Genomic DNA, 14,464 nt, shown 5'->3' on the forward strand with positions numbered 1-14,464 from the left:
CCCTTTTTCAAGATGAGGTTAAGAAATGTGTCAAAGGTTAACGACTTAGTAAGTGACAGGGATGGATTCAAAGTCAGGTTTATCCGGTCTTAAATCCTGTTTTCCTCACTGAAATGGCAACAGATTCTGGGATGGAGCTACATGGGGTGAGAATGGAATCGGAAGCTGCATGGGGTGAGAGCTACATGGGGTGAGACTGGAAGAGTCTGGCTGGACAGATGATAGAGGTGGAGGAGGATGATGTGGGAGCAAGGGAGAGGAAGGAATCAAAGAGATTTCAAGACTGCTTTCATTAACAAAGGAAGTTGGGAAGAGAGAGACTTTGGGTGGTGGGATGAAGTGGAAGTGGGAGGAAAATAGGTTTGGGATTTACTGTTTTTGCAGTTTCCCTCCCATCTATGTAGAGATGTCTAGCAGACAGTTGAAAACGGTAGGGCCCAAAGTGCTGGAAAGATGTCAGGGTTAGTGATACCTTTGGGGCCATTCTCTTTATTATTGATTTTTCACCAAGACAATATTTATTTCTGGTGAGCTTCCTGCCCTCCTCTTCTGATGACCCACTGAGTTTGTTTTAAAATTATGAAAAACCACCGGACTTTGGGCTGTTTGTGTGTGGATGCTCTAAACGTGGAACACTGCATTCAGAAATGACTTCAGTGGCTGACAAAGCTGAGACTCAGTCAGGCCTTAGAGAGATGGTATATTTAGTCTCCTCTAAGAAATGTTTTAAAATTCAGAAGAGGAATACCATTCACATATTTTGTATTATTGTTCATTTGCACTCCATGTGCAGACTGCACTAAGAAGGACAGACGTCTTTATGGAGCCAAGTCACAAGACACCTGGACAAGGGGCAGCTTACCCAGCAGGCAGGAGGGGGTGGGATACCAGATGCACTAGGACAAAGGACAATACAGGACGTGATTCGAACTTCCCTAGGACTCTGCACTAGGCTGCATTGGAACCTTCTCTGAATTCCACCAACCCTTCCTTATCATTTCCTGCCTTGTTTTGTTTTTTGCTTTATTTACTTTTTACCACACTGGAAATTTCCTAGGCTTATCCACTTACATCATATCACACGTATTAAAATGCACCCACATCCAACATGAAACAACTACTTTTTGCTGGAAAATTTTTTGAATTTTTGTCATTTCCAGTTTTTGTAAGAATAAATCATTTTATTCTTGTGACTTAAACTTTATTATATTTGTATATAATTATTTGTCGTGTTGCAGTTGACTAGTTTTTGCAGACATTTCATTAAATATTTATTAACTTTGATTTTTTCCAGTTTCCTTCTCTTATTTGGAGCCCTTTTTTTCAGGTCTCAAAGCTTGTAAGGCTTTTGAATAGCTTATCCGCCCTAAGGGGATATGATAGCCCTGCGGAACCTCCTCATAGCCCCTCTCATGTAGGGGGCTCCATTTGATGAATGAACTAATGAATGAGGTGAATGAAGTCCTTTCCCGTCTTCTCTCCAAGGCGGGTTCGCTTCTTATTCTTCTGGAATCTCAGCTCAGCCAGGAGGCTGGGTAGAAAGGCCCCTCCCTTCGCAAACACCAAAACTGCGGTAGCGGAGGAAGAAGCTGTTCAGCAGCCGGCGCTCGGCGGACTTAGGCAAGGTGAACCGGAGCCCCAGGATGGCGACAGTGGCCGAATCGCTGACCCCAGTCGGTTCCCCTCCGCCCCCGTCCCCCGCAGAGCCCGTGCGCATGGGCAGAGCTGCACCCCAGCCCTGCCTCCCCTCCCCCACTGCAGGTGAGCCGCAGAGCCGCGGTCCCCACCCCCCGCAGCCCCGGGGGTGACGTAAGGCCTTTGGACCGCGCTCCCGCCCCGCCCCAGCCGGCAGCGCCTGGGGCCGGCGACTCGGCGGTGGAAGCCGGTCCCACTGACGGACACGCCGGCTGCGGCCAGCAGAGCGGGCAGCAGGCACTGGAGTGTGTTGCTGCGGTGGCCCGACGCCAGGGCGAGGTGCATCCAGGCAGAGCTCCGGGCATCGGCCGCGGTACACCTGCCCCACTGCCGGCACGGCCGCGGCCCTAACAGGGGCTGTATCCGCTGCCCCGCGGGATCACCGGGCGCCCAGCCAGCCTCAGCTGTCCATCTCCGCCTGAGCCAGCCAATCGCCCGCGAGTGCCCCGGCCGCACCTCCTGGAATCTATGACGGGCGTGCTCGGCAGCCTATGAGATTGAAGCCCCCGCGGCCTGGGCTGGGAGCGGGAGCCAATGAGCATCATTTCAGGTGGGTGGAGGGAGCGGACCTTGGGAAGGTAGCTTCGTTCGGGTTGCTAACGTCTTCCCTTGGAGATGGGCGCGCAAACGGACCAGTGGGTCTGGGGGCGGCGGTGACGGGCGTCGAGCTGGCCCAATGAGGGTGGGGGTGGGTGGGGCAGCTCCGAGCAGCAGTGCTAAAGGAGCCCGGCGGAGGCAGCGGTGGGTTTGGGACTGAGGCGCCGGATCTGTGGTCGCGGCTGGGGACGTGCGCCGGCGCCACCATCTTCGGCTGAAGGTGAGAGGTGCGCCTGTCCGGGTCCGAGTGCGACGGCCGGGGGAGAGGGGACAGTTTGTGGGGGAGAGAAGGATCCCAGGTTGGAGGACCGGGCGGCACTGGAGGGCAGGAACGGAGCTGAAGCTGGAGCCGGGGGAAGCCCGAGGGGGCTCGGGGCGGAGGGTTTGTGCTGTAGGAGCCGTGGATTCGCGCCGGGAAGGACCTGGGGAGTTGGGTAACGGGACCGCAGTGGGTGGAGAGACCCCTGGAGAGGCGGGGAATGAGGTCCTTGAGAGTGAGACCCTTGCAGGGATCGGGGCCTGGGTGTGCGGGAGGACGACCCCTGGGAGGCTGGACATAGAGATCGGGGGGTAGGGATGTGGGGAGCTGGTCCTCGGTGTGTGGGGTCCGTGGGCCGCGGGCTTGAGGGGATCTGGGACCTTGCTGGGGGTCTCAGGGTGTCCCGCGAGTCAGTGTCTGCCTCCCAGGAGGGAAGGGAGTCCTGGGCGGGCTGGAAAGCGCGATCCCGGTGGGGGGTGGGGTGGGGGTAGGGGTCTCTGGACAGGAAGGGCCCCTGGTGGTTGCTGGGTGGCTTAGGCCGGGTCCGGCACCCAGGGTGCGGTGAGCGGTTCGCCGAGGGCTCGCAAGGCGAGCGGCGCGCCCCGGACCTGTAGGCTGGAGGGGACCGGAGGGCAGGGGCTCTGCGCCGCGGGGAAAGCGCGCGGCGGGTGAGGGTCTGAGGACCTGGCCTCCAGCGTGGGGAAGGTCGGGCTCCGCGGGTGCCCAGGAAGGAGAGCGGGAGGGGGCGTCTTCTAACGCGCTCTGTGGGCCGCCGGGGCCGGGGGTGGACGCCGGGGGAGGCCCTGGCAGTTTGGGGGGGTGAGGCGGGAAATGTGGCGGGGGCGCGCTGCAGCACGGCGGTCGGGGGGAGGGTCAGCCCTCGGCTCGGGATCCCTTTATTGTGTAAGCGATCTGGGAATGGCTCGCCGCAGAGCCTCCCTGGCCTTCTGCATCTGGGGTCACACCCGGATCCCATAAAATTGGACTGGAATGGGGTCGGAGGGAAGTTGAAGCCGCGGAGTCCTGGCGTGTGCGGGGGCTTTTGTGGGCCTGTGGTGGGTGGATGCGGCCCAGGGACCGCGGAGGGCCCCAGCCTGGCCTGTCTGGGAACTAGGGCCTTAGGAAGGAGGTTGGCGACTCGGTGGGTCTGAGCTCAGCTGGTGAGATTTGGGTAACGTGGCCTCTGCCTATGACCGTTATCTCTGTTTCTTAGGGCCTCTGCAGCTCCCTTCAAGATCACTGCGGTTGATGGAAGGGGGTGGGGTGGGGTGGGGTAAGGGAAAGCAGGCGGGGTAGATCCAGACTGCAAATGAAACAAAGACTGCTGTTTTCGCTGAATAATATAATACTAAATATAATACTTTGGCTTTGCCGAGATTTTGCTTTTTAACATTGAAACTGAGGATTCTTTGAGTCAGGCTTAATTATGCTTGATAGTATCTCACTCTGGAAAACTTTAATCTGTTTTATTGTTTTATTGCCTTCATCAATCTGCTTTTGTTAATTATCCTTTTAGTCCCATGCTTTTGATGTTTAAGTGTGCCCTGTCTTGGATTCTGGAAAAGTGGCCATTTTATGCATCTCCTTACTTCTGCATCTTAAATTCAGTTCTTCCCCGTGCTTATCTGGAGAAAGCATATGGTGTAATTGTGCGATACAGCACTAGCTTTTGCAGCAAAGGGATGTGACCCGAGAGCCTGGCTTTTTATTTGGGCTCCTTAGGGAAATCATTACAATGAAGACAGACTGGCTGGAAGGTGAGATGGAGGAAATTTTGAAGGGCATGTTGTATGGTGAAAGACTATATGCGACTGTGGTTTATGTACTTTCTTGTCATGTATGAAGAATTGAAATTCCTGGTATTACAGGTCTAAGTTTCAGAAAATAAGTGTTTTGATTCATTAGCAATCTTGCACGTCTCTAATGTAAGTGACCTCAGCAGTAGTGTTACACAAATAGGGACAATTCTGTGTTAGTTTATCTGTCTTAGAGGGATGCTCTATCATAGGAAATTTGTTCATCATTTTGTTTCTGGTTTTTTATATGTAAGATATTCATAAAACTGAATTGTTTTCCTGTGCCCATACCTATAGTAGGGGCTGGGAGGCGGTTGAGAAATTTGCTGGGTCGCATTTCATTGGAAGTCAAAAATGGCCTTGTGGGAAGGATCCCAGGGGTGGGTGCCCCTAAAAGCATTGAAGGGGATGGGGCTTTTGACTGTAGGGGGCTAATTCATACACAGATAAATGATTTAACTATCGTTAGGCACTTATTTGAAATGATACCAAGAACCTTTGGGTTGTCTTTATGTCTCCTGCAGAGATTCCTATTTATTCCTTTTTATCCTAAGTATAGGGTTCCCCCCCCTTCTACAAAGTGTACAGCATTTCCCAGAATATACGAGTATGTTTATTGGCTGAGCCTGTACTCTTGAAGCCTTAATCGATGGGGTTTTCATTTAGTAAAGATGTAGTATATAGTATACAATGTGCCCTTCAAAATTACCTCCCTTTTGCCTTCTATTGTTGTAGAAGGAACACGGGAACTGAACTCAATTTAATCCCAGCTCTGCTATGTGTTAGCTCTGTGACATTAGGCTGGTTATTGGCTTTCTGTGTACCTTCAGGTTCCTCATCTGTAAAATGAAGATGCTGATAGTACCTACATAGCGCTATTGTGAGGGTTAAGAGTTGATATATGTAAACTTTTAGAACAGTGTCTGCTCGTAATTAGTGCTCTATAACGACAGTGTTTGCTATTTTAAAAATTGTGGTGTTATCCTTTCCACAAGGCAAAGCATTTGGGAGTGGTTCACTGTTAAATGCCAGTATTATCAAGATTGGGTCCCAAATGTATAACAGAATGAAGAAAATACAACATATTTGACGATCACAAGTGAAGAGTTACAATGAACAAAAAACCTTCGCTGGCCTTATGATCACTATCAATTAAACAACAATTTGAATACCTACTACTTGCTAAGCACTCTGAGGCAGGGCAAGAAGAATGCCAAGAGGAGCGCAAAATGTTAGGAAAAGGATAAGGAGGAAATTGCCAGATTGACCTGAAAAAAAACTTCTGAAAGGGTGGCGTTTGGGTCAGGATTTTAAGGGATGGTAGGTTTTTGGTTGTGGAAGAAAAGTTAAAGCTCACTCTGAGGGTAGGGGCCACTCGCGGGAGTGTTTTTAATCAATAGGTAGCGATCCCCTCCTTGGACCAGAGACTAGGCTAAGTGCTCACCCGTATGCGTAGCAAGGAACAGGAAACTGTCCTCACAGTGTTTAATTAGTTGTGGAAAACTCTGAGAAAGTAAAAGTAATTTGTAATCCCATTGCCCAGTGAAGACCCAGTGAGTATTTGTTCCTTTAAAAAAAATTTTTTTAGCAAGTGCCTATAAATTAGAATAGTATAGATCATTTCTAGAGCAGGTGTTTGAGTAAATTATATATTTATTTAAAAATCATTTTATCAAATTGGTACGTTGTAAATTTATCAAACGTGCCTGAATAAAATTAAAGAAATGTGTGTATGCCTGCTGGCAGCAAGACACTTTCCTAAGTGTTGTGTTGGATATACAGTTTATACCTAATAAGAATAATAACAGTAACTTGTTATCATATTTTATAATTAGATATTTTCTCTTAATAGGATGTCCTTCCTGAAGGCAGAGTGTGTTCCATTGTCTCTAAATTCATCTAGGATAAGTCCGACTTCAAAGCCATGCCTTCTTAACGGTGTGTAGTGTGTAAGTTGGAAGGATAGAAAACTTGTTAGCAATCCTATTAGAGCAGTCCCTAGAGGTAGGCTTTTAAAACCATTCTTCAGAATGTGCGTGTGTCCATGAATATTTTCTGTAAGAAGGCAAATGCAAGTTCAGTTATAAAACATGTTAGCAATTTTATTTGTAAAAGTCTTGATGTTACATGTTTTGTGATTTTTTTTCTCTATTTTATTTTGTGATTTTTTTTTTTTAATCCAAGTCCGTAGTCCATAGAACATTAGCATATTCTTTAAATCAGGTTATGAATTAGTCTAGAACATTGGTTTCAACCTTTTTTTCTGCCTCCAATGCCTGTGAGTAACAGTGGCTCATCCTGGCAGCCAGAGAACGATGGAGCGAGAGTTCTCAAAAGTGTGGTCCCAGGACCAGCAGTATCAGCATCATCTGGGAACTTGTTAGAAATGCAAATTCTCAGCCTCTACCCTAGATTTAACTAAATCAGAAACTCTGGGGATGAAACCCCGCAATCTGTATTTTAATAAGCTTTCTAGTTGGTGCTGGTGCACATGCCAAAGTTTGAGAACCACGCTCTAGAGCATGGGTGTTTGTAATGCATTACATAGAAACAAATAATTTCTAAAGAATTTTAGCTATTTGATTCTAGTAAATGCTTTTTAGGGGTGAAAGGGCTAGTATCTGTGCCCACTATCAGTGATTAGTCTTTTGGGGCACAGGTAGATCCCTTTAAGAATCTGAAGGAGGTTGAGTATTCGCCTTAGTAAATACACACACACACACACACACACACACACACACACACACAGTAATGTACATTTTTATACCATTTCAGTGATTTCATGGAGTTTGAAATTTGTCTATAGACTCAAGGTTAAGAACCTTTTAACAACTTTGGGTTACTTTATAGTTAACCTTGCAGCCTTCTATTTTGCCTACAAAGAAGCCCTATTAGTTCTGGGCAGGGTTTCCAGGTGGGAATTCCCGCCCATTCGCAGGAATTTTTCGCTTTCCCATTCCCGAATCCCGAGATATAAACTGTTTTCTGTTCTCCACGATGAATCATTTCCACAAAGCGACAGCTAACACTACCAACCACCTGGGTTCAAGGAGCCGATTTCCCGACCAACTTTTCTCGGGATTCGGGAATGGGAAAGCGAAAAAAATTCACGGGTGGGAATTCCTGCCTGGAAACCCTAGTTCTGGGGGAGGGCGAAGTTGGGAGGGTTTTCTAGAACAAGAATAGGCACTCATTTGACTTCTTGCATTGATTTGGATGAAGTTGTGGAAACCATGCTTAATGAAATTTGTAATAACCTGGAATTTGGAGTATTAACAAAAGTGTTTAATGATGGTATTGGGTCCCAGAAAGATACTGTCAGGCAGGAATGATGAGTCACATCAGAAAGGTGGGTGATGAATGTAAAGTCTTGTCATTTGATCCAAAAAGCCAATTGCCCAAGTATAGGAGGAGAGGTAGCTTAGAGCGGCATTATGAGCCAGCAGTGAACGATGCTCAATAAACCAGTTAGGTCTTGACATACATTACTTGTAAAAGTCACAGGAACAGAGCTTTCCCCAGGTTGTTAACGGCTTCTTTTTCTTCTGCACTGGTCAGACCATGTCTAGAATATGTTTGCTCCTGGGCCCCACACTCCTAAAAGGGCATTTAAGCTCATGGAGTCTACTTAGAGGTGAGAGCGCAGGGTAGGGGAATGAGTCCTGACAAAGGACGGAATGCTGAAGAGAAGGCCGAGGGAGTGGGAGCAGCTGCAGGAATGGGAGTGGAGACCTGAATAGCATACTTGAAAGGCTGTCGGGTGAAGCCAAGTTACGCTTGTCCTCTGGCTTCATTTGATCACATTAAGACCACGGGCCATGGAGAAGCCATAGGGAGACTGCCGTGGGGTACTTGTAAGGAAGAACCTGGAGTCTGTGGTCCGAGGGTAGAATGGGAGGCTCATTTTAGACCTGATGCTTTACTCTGCTGGCAGTCATGCTTTTTGTAGCTGTATCCTGGTAATCACACTAATTCGGGTACCACTCCATAGGCCTTTTATTATAAATCTGTTTTCTTTTTCTTCATTCTCCTTTCCCTTCTGAACTCTCTATTTAATTTGTGGTGAGAGCAAAAGAGAAGATGAAGAGGAAAAAAAGGCAAACTGGAACCTTGCTTTTTCCTTCTGCTTGTTTTTCAGCCCTCAGTGACTGAGGGCACGCCTTGAGTGGTCTTCAGACAACCAGAGTCATAATTTGTGGTCACCCCTGAAATTTACCTTGCAAACTTGGTTAGTATGGCTGTGAAGAGGAATAGCCCAACTCCTTAACTCAAAGATTGTGCTTTCTGTGTACCAAGGGTTGTGTTTTAAGTTTCTTAGAAGAGTAAAATGTGTGAAGCATTTTATATTTTTAAATATCTAACTTTCTCCTCCTCTTCTCATAGAGGCAATTGCTCTTGAATCCTTCTGTTTACAATGGCCCAGAGAAGTGGACTTGAAGATCCCGAGAGGTATCTCTTTGTGGACAGGGCTGTCATCTATAACCCTGCCACTCAGGCTGATTGGACGGCTAAAAAGCTAGTATGGATTCCATCAGAACGCCATGGTTTTGAGGCCGCTAGTATCAAAGAAGAACGGGGAGATGAAGTTATGGTGGAGTTGGCAGAGAACGGAAAGAAAGCAATGGTCAACAAAGATGATATTCAGAAGATGAACCCACCTAAGTTTTCCAAGGTGGAGGATATGGCAGAATTGACGTGTTTGAATGAAGCTTCTGTTTTACATAATCTGAAGGATCGTTACTATTCAGGACTTATCTATGTAAGTATTCCCTTTAAATAATCATGTGAAGTGGTGACTGGGAATTAATGTAAATTATATATACTGTCATCGAATGAGAATGTGGAATGCCCACGCTCTCTGTTTAACGTTATTTCTATCAAAGAAAGTCTCCTGCTTACCCCAAGTTTTGCTTTGCTTTAAATCTTCACATGTAATTTTAAATAATCCAGTCTGAAATCAAATATATTAAAATGGTGTTTGAAGACTTGTAGTAGTGTTCTGGAGCATAAGATGGGGAACAGCAGGTGGCCAAAAGACCAGGGCGTTTAATATGGGACCAACAGTTGCATTAATAGTAGGACACTGACAGCAAATTGGTAGGAAATCCAGTGTATATCCAGGAGTGTAAAGTGAAGGGGCTGCAAACTTAGAAGTTTCAGCGAGGAGCAAGAACAAGGTCACTGGGTATAGGGGAGTGGGAACGATGAGTACTGAGATTTTTGAGAGGAAACAGTTCAGGGTAAGAGTGAGGCCTGGGTTGTGCTGTGGTTAGTGGTTGACACATACATGTATGTTGCGGTCGCTGATGTCACTGGCCATGTAGAAGTTACTGAAAACAATAAGGGTTAAGGTGGAGAGGGAACCTGCAGGCCAGATACTGACAAAAATCTAGAATGACAAGACAGGTTTGAAAGGATGGCAAATGCAGGTGGCAATGATGTTAAGAAGGCGGTACAGACAGAACTTAGATTTAGAATGAGGAGAAGTAGAGAGAAAAGCTGACATTGTGATGGGCTGAATTTGGAAAAGAATTTTATGCAAGGGTTGTCGTACTGAACCTCATACATAATTCAAAACTTGAGCAGATCAGAACTCGTTTTCCTAGAGGAGTTAGTTGATTTAGTGAATATTTATGGAGCACCTACTGCTGAGGAGCGTGGTGAACAGAACAGGACAGGTCCCTGCCTTCGTGACACATCCTATAAGGAAATGAAACAGACCTAGGGGATAGAGTAAACAGGAGAACGACTTTGCCACCGCTGGTCAGTGAAGGGCTCTTTGAGAAGGTAGCATTTGAGCTAGTTTCTGACTGATAGGAGGGAGCTAGCCATGGGAAAATCTGAGAAATGAATAGTTCATTCATGACCTTTGCCAGAGTCGTTTCAATCAAGCCTCATGCTCTCTCCTTTTTTTTCTCTCTATGTGGTTGGATGTAAATTAAGAGAGTTAAGAGGTTGGGAAGGTGGCTTAAGGAGAATTGAAAAGGTTTGGAGAAGAGGAGAAGCCAAAGATAAGAAAACGATTGGAGTGTAGTGTTGAGAATCCAGCTGAGACTGAATAACACCGTGTACAGTGACCACATTTTTGTCTGGCTGTGTGGTTTTGCCAGATCTGTAGGCTCGCCCCAGGTCTGCAAAGGCCTGGGAACCTGGAGTGCTGTGTCTCCAGGGCTAGTACAATTCCTTTCTCTTCTCGCCCTCGTCAAACAAGTAAGTTGAAGGTAATGGGAGTGAGAAAACTGGAAAATTCAGAGACTGTGGTCAGATCATAATGTTGACATCAAAGATTTGAGCGGCAGATCTATTTTGGATGACACCTGGTGCAGTGACTTGCGAGAGGCTGGCAATGTGGTGGCAACCAAAAAGTTGTGGAGAACTGGAATGTGCAAAGGAACCAGGCTCTTTATCTGCCAGTCTTCACCTTCATTCCCCACATTCCCTAGGTTCCTGCAACCAGGAGAGAAAAGAGAACTAGAAAAGGAAGGAAATTGTGCATGAAAGAGAAGACAGTTTATTTTATATGTACCATTCCTCATGATACTTCTAGGACTTTGCAAGTATCTTTTATTGAGTTTGAGTTTTTCCAACTTAACTCAGGTATAATCTTAGTGAAGTTCTGAATTTCCTTCCAAAGCAGGACCCCCTTGGTCTTTATAGAAGGAGAATCTGAGTTTTTCTCAAAGTATTAAGATCACAGCAGAAGTAAGGGTTTGGGAGGATCGTGTCTGCAATTAGTGGGGTGGAGAAAGCGTTTCTACCTAAGATTCAAGTTGGAGCACTTGTTTAAAGAAATCTTATTAAGAGAATGGGGCTGCGGATGGCCACGATTGCTAGCATTGTGATAAATGTATATTGGGCTTTGGAATTAACCAGTCAGTTGAAACTGATCATTTCAGGTGCTATGATACCTACATTCTTAATAACTTGGGTAGGACGTTTTTGGACATATTTCTATAGATAAGATATAATGTATATTCATTTAAATAAAAGTTAGGTTATTCACAGGTATAGTTATTTTCTTTTTTTAAAATTTTTATTATTATTATTATTATTATTTTTAAAGATTTTATTGGGGAAGTGGAACAGGACTTTATTGGGGAACAGTGTGTACTTCCAGGACTTTTTCCAAGTCAAGTTGTTGTCCTTTCAGTCTTAGTTGTGGAGGGCGCAGCTCAACTCCAGGTCCATTTGCCATTGTTAGTTGCAGGGGGCACAGCCCACCATTCCTAGCGGGAGTCGAACTGGCAACCTTGTGGTTGAGAGCTCATGCTCCAACCAACTGAGCCATCTGGCACTGGCCCCTGTGGGAATCAAACCAGCAACCTTTGACGTTAGGAGCATGGAATTCCAACTGCCTGAGCCACCGGGCTGGCCCTCTTGTATTTTCTTGGGATTTAATCTCCCCTAATTGTCTCATCCAGTATTCATTTTTTCCCTAATAAAACCATTTAAGCGTTGTGAGTGTCTCCTCTCAGATCGTTTTAGCTCACCTCATACGTTTTGATGTGGTATTTGTATTCAGTTCTAAATATTTTCTAATTTCTATTATGATTTCTTCTTTAACCTGTAAATCATTTAAAAGTATACTTTTAAAACTTCTAAATGCTGGTTTTTAAGTTATCTTTTTGTTATTTTTAAATTAATCGCACTACAGTCGAAGAATATACTCCATATAATATTCTTTGTTTTTGTTGAGATTTATTGTTGTGTAGTATATAGTAAGTATGTTGTCCGTTTTTATGAGTGTTCTATATGTGTTTTAAAGAATGTATATTCTGTTATTGTTGTGTGTGGGGTTCTGTATATGGTCATTAGACTAAGATTTTTAATTGTGTTTAAATCTTCTATAGCCTTACTAATTTTTGTCTGCTTGGTCTATCAAATTACTGAGAAGTACCTTAAAATCTCCCAGTGTGTTTTATCAACTAAGTATGCAATCTTAAATAATATAGTTGAGTTTTGCTTGTTCATGAATTGTTATATGAATGAATCTTCTATAGCCTTTTGTGTCTGTTTTTTTGTTTTTTGTGTTTGTTTGCTCAGCAAAGTGTGGTCTGTGGACCCCTAGGGTTTTTCCCAAGACCTCTTTAGGGCACCCATGAAGTCAGAACTATTTTCATGACTATATGAAGATGTTATTTGCCCATTTCACTGGGGACATTAATGTCAACAGTGAAAAGGCAATGGTGGGAAAACTGCTGACGTCATCATGAAAAAAGCAGTGACCCCCAAGCTGTACTAGTGGTCATTTTAATCCAGTTTCACTCAAGAATGTCTTTGACAAAGGAGGAGAAATTATTGATTTTATTAACTCTCAACCCTTGAGTACGTGTCTTTTTAATATTCCATGTGATGAAATGGTAAGTGTGCATTAAGCACTTCTGCTGCCTGTTGAACTATGGTGGTTGCCCTGAGGAACAGCCTGAAGTTGAGTTGCAAACGTTTTAATAGAATACCATTTGCTGCTTTCTAATAGAATACCATTTTTATTTTATAGAATGACTAATAGATAAACTATGGTTACTCCCTCTGCAGTATTTGGCAGACATTTTCTTGAAAATAAACAAAGTGAACCTGTCACTTCAAAAAAAACAACAGATTGTTTTTGTTGCCAATGATAAAATTTGAGTCTTCACATGAAAATTAGAATTTGGAGAAACTTTTATCTACCTCTGAACTTGACAGTTTGTCAATACTTAAAAATCTTTCCGATGAGAGAGATGAATGTGATTTTTTTTCTTAATGTCATGTAGTGAACTGTTACCATTTGGAAGACTTGCATAATTCAGTGAACCAGTGTTTTTCAAATGATGTATAGATATTATAAAATCATGCATGGGTAAAAGATTTTATTCAACATGCAAGATAGGAGAGTGGATTTTGATGAACGGAGTAGGAAAAGTTCATTGATAGGTTTTCAGAAGCTACATTGCATCTGATCTTTAAGAAATGATTACTTGTTGAGTTTTGGTGTGGTATCAAAGAATATCCACAATTACTTGAAAAGACTGTTAAACTATTCCTTCCTTTCCAACTGTATATCCGTGTAAGGCTGATTTTCTTCACATGCTTCAACCAGAACAAAGTATCACAACAGATTGAATGTAGAAACAGGTAGGAAAATTGTGCTGTTTTCTGTTCAGCCAGATAATAAAAGATTTGCAGTAATATAAAAAAAGTACCATTCTTCTTACTTTTGTTTTTAGAAAACATAGTTATTTTTTACAAGAAATGTTACATTAACATGTATTCATTGTTATTCACTTAAAATGAATAAATGTACATTTTAAAAACTGTTTTTTAAAGATTTTACTGGGGAATGTTGGGGAACAGTGTGTTTCTCCAGGGTCCATCAGCTCCAAGTCATTGTCCTTCAATCTAGTTGAGGGCGCAGCTCAGCTCCAAGTCCAGTCGCCGTTTTCAATCTTTAGTAGCAGGGGGCACAGCCCACCAGCCCACCATCCCATCCGGGATTTGAACCGGCAACCTTGTTGTTGAGAGCTCGCCCTCTAACCAACTGAGCCATCTGGCCGCCCCAAATACTCAGTTTTTACATCTATATTTTATATAGATATAAATACGGAAAACAAAAGGTCTTTGGAGTCTTTCTATGAGTGTAAAAGGGCCCTGAAGTAAAAGAGTTTTAAGTATTTTGTTCATTTTTGTTTGAATGTAATATTCCATTATAAGATTTTTGACCCAATTTTTTTTTTTTTAATCCAAATGTTCTTGGACATTTGTTTTTTCCAATTTGGAAACTGGAACATTATGAGCATTGCTTACGTGAATAGCATTGCACATGTACCTAGTGTACATAAGCATGCCTTTTTGTGAGGTGCAATTCCCGAGTGAGAGAATATGCATATCTTTTAACTCATATCTTCAGTCTTTTTATAATGCCTGATTTAGTCAGAGTTCAGCAGGAAGCAGAAGGCCCTCAAACTAGGTATTTTGAGAGTTTAATAAGGGGACGATTTACAAACCTGTGGGTAGAGTATGTAAAACAAATGGGAGACCTGCAGTATCCAGCACTTAGTGATACAACTTGATCGCGAAAGAAACGATAGGAAAGAGGTTCCCTCAACTGGGAGAAGGTAGCTGCGTGAAAAGGGCTTCC

The 14,464-nt window shown here is 44.2% G+C and overlaps 1 protein-coding gene across 9 annotated transcripts in view; it reads left to right on the forward strand.

Annotated features, from left to right (window-relative positions):
- The first annotated feature begins 1,836 nt into the window (after positions 1 to 1,836).
- Positions 1,837 to 14,464, forward strand: part of MYH10 (myosin heavy chain 10) — a 127,210-nt gene continuing 114,582 nt past the window's right edge. The window contains exons 1-2 of one of the 9 annotated variants that reach the window (XM_081028953.1): positions 1,837 to 2,245; positions 8,731 to 9,106. In XM_081028953.1, coding sequence (XP_080885079.1) covers positions 8,762 to 9,106 — 345 coding nt within the window. In that variant the 5' untranslated portion in view covers positions 1,837 to 2,245; positions 8,731 to 8,761. The other 8 variants (XM_081028955.1, XM_081028951.1, XM_081028949.1 and 5 more) reach the window with 8 other exon arrangements.

Source organism: Rhinolophus hipposideros (assembly GCF_964194185.1).
Source record: "Rhinolophus hipposideros genome assembly, chromosome: 20".
Lineage (NCBI taxonomy): Eukaryota > Metazoa > Chordata > Mammalia > Chiroptera > Rhinolophidae > Rhinolophus > Rhinolophus hipposideros.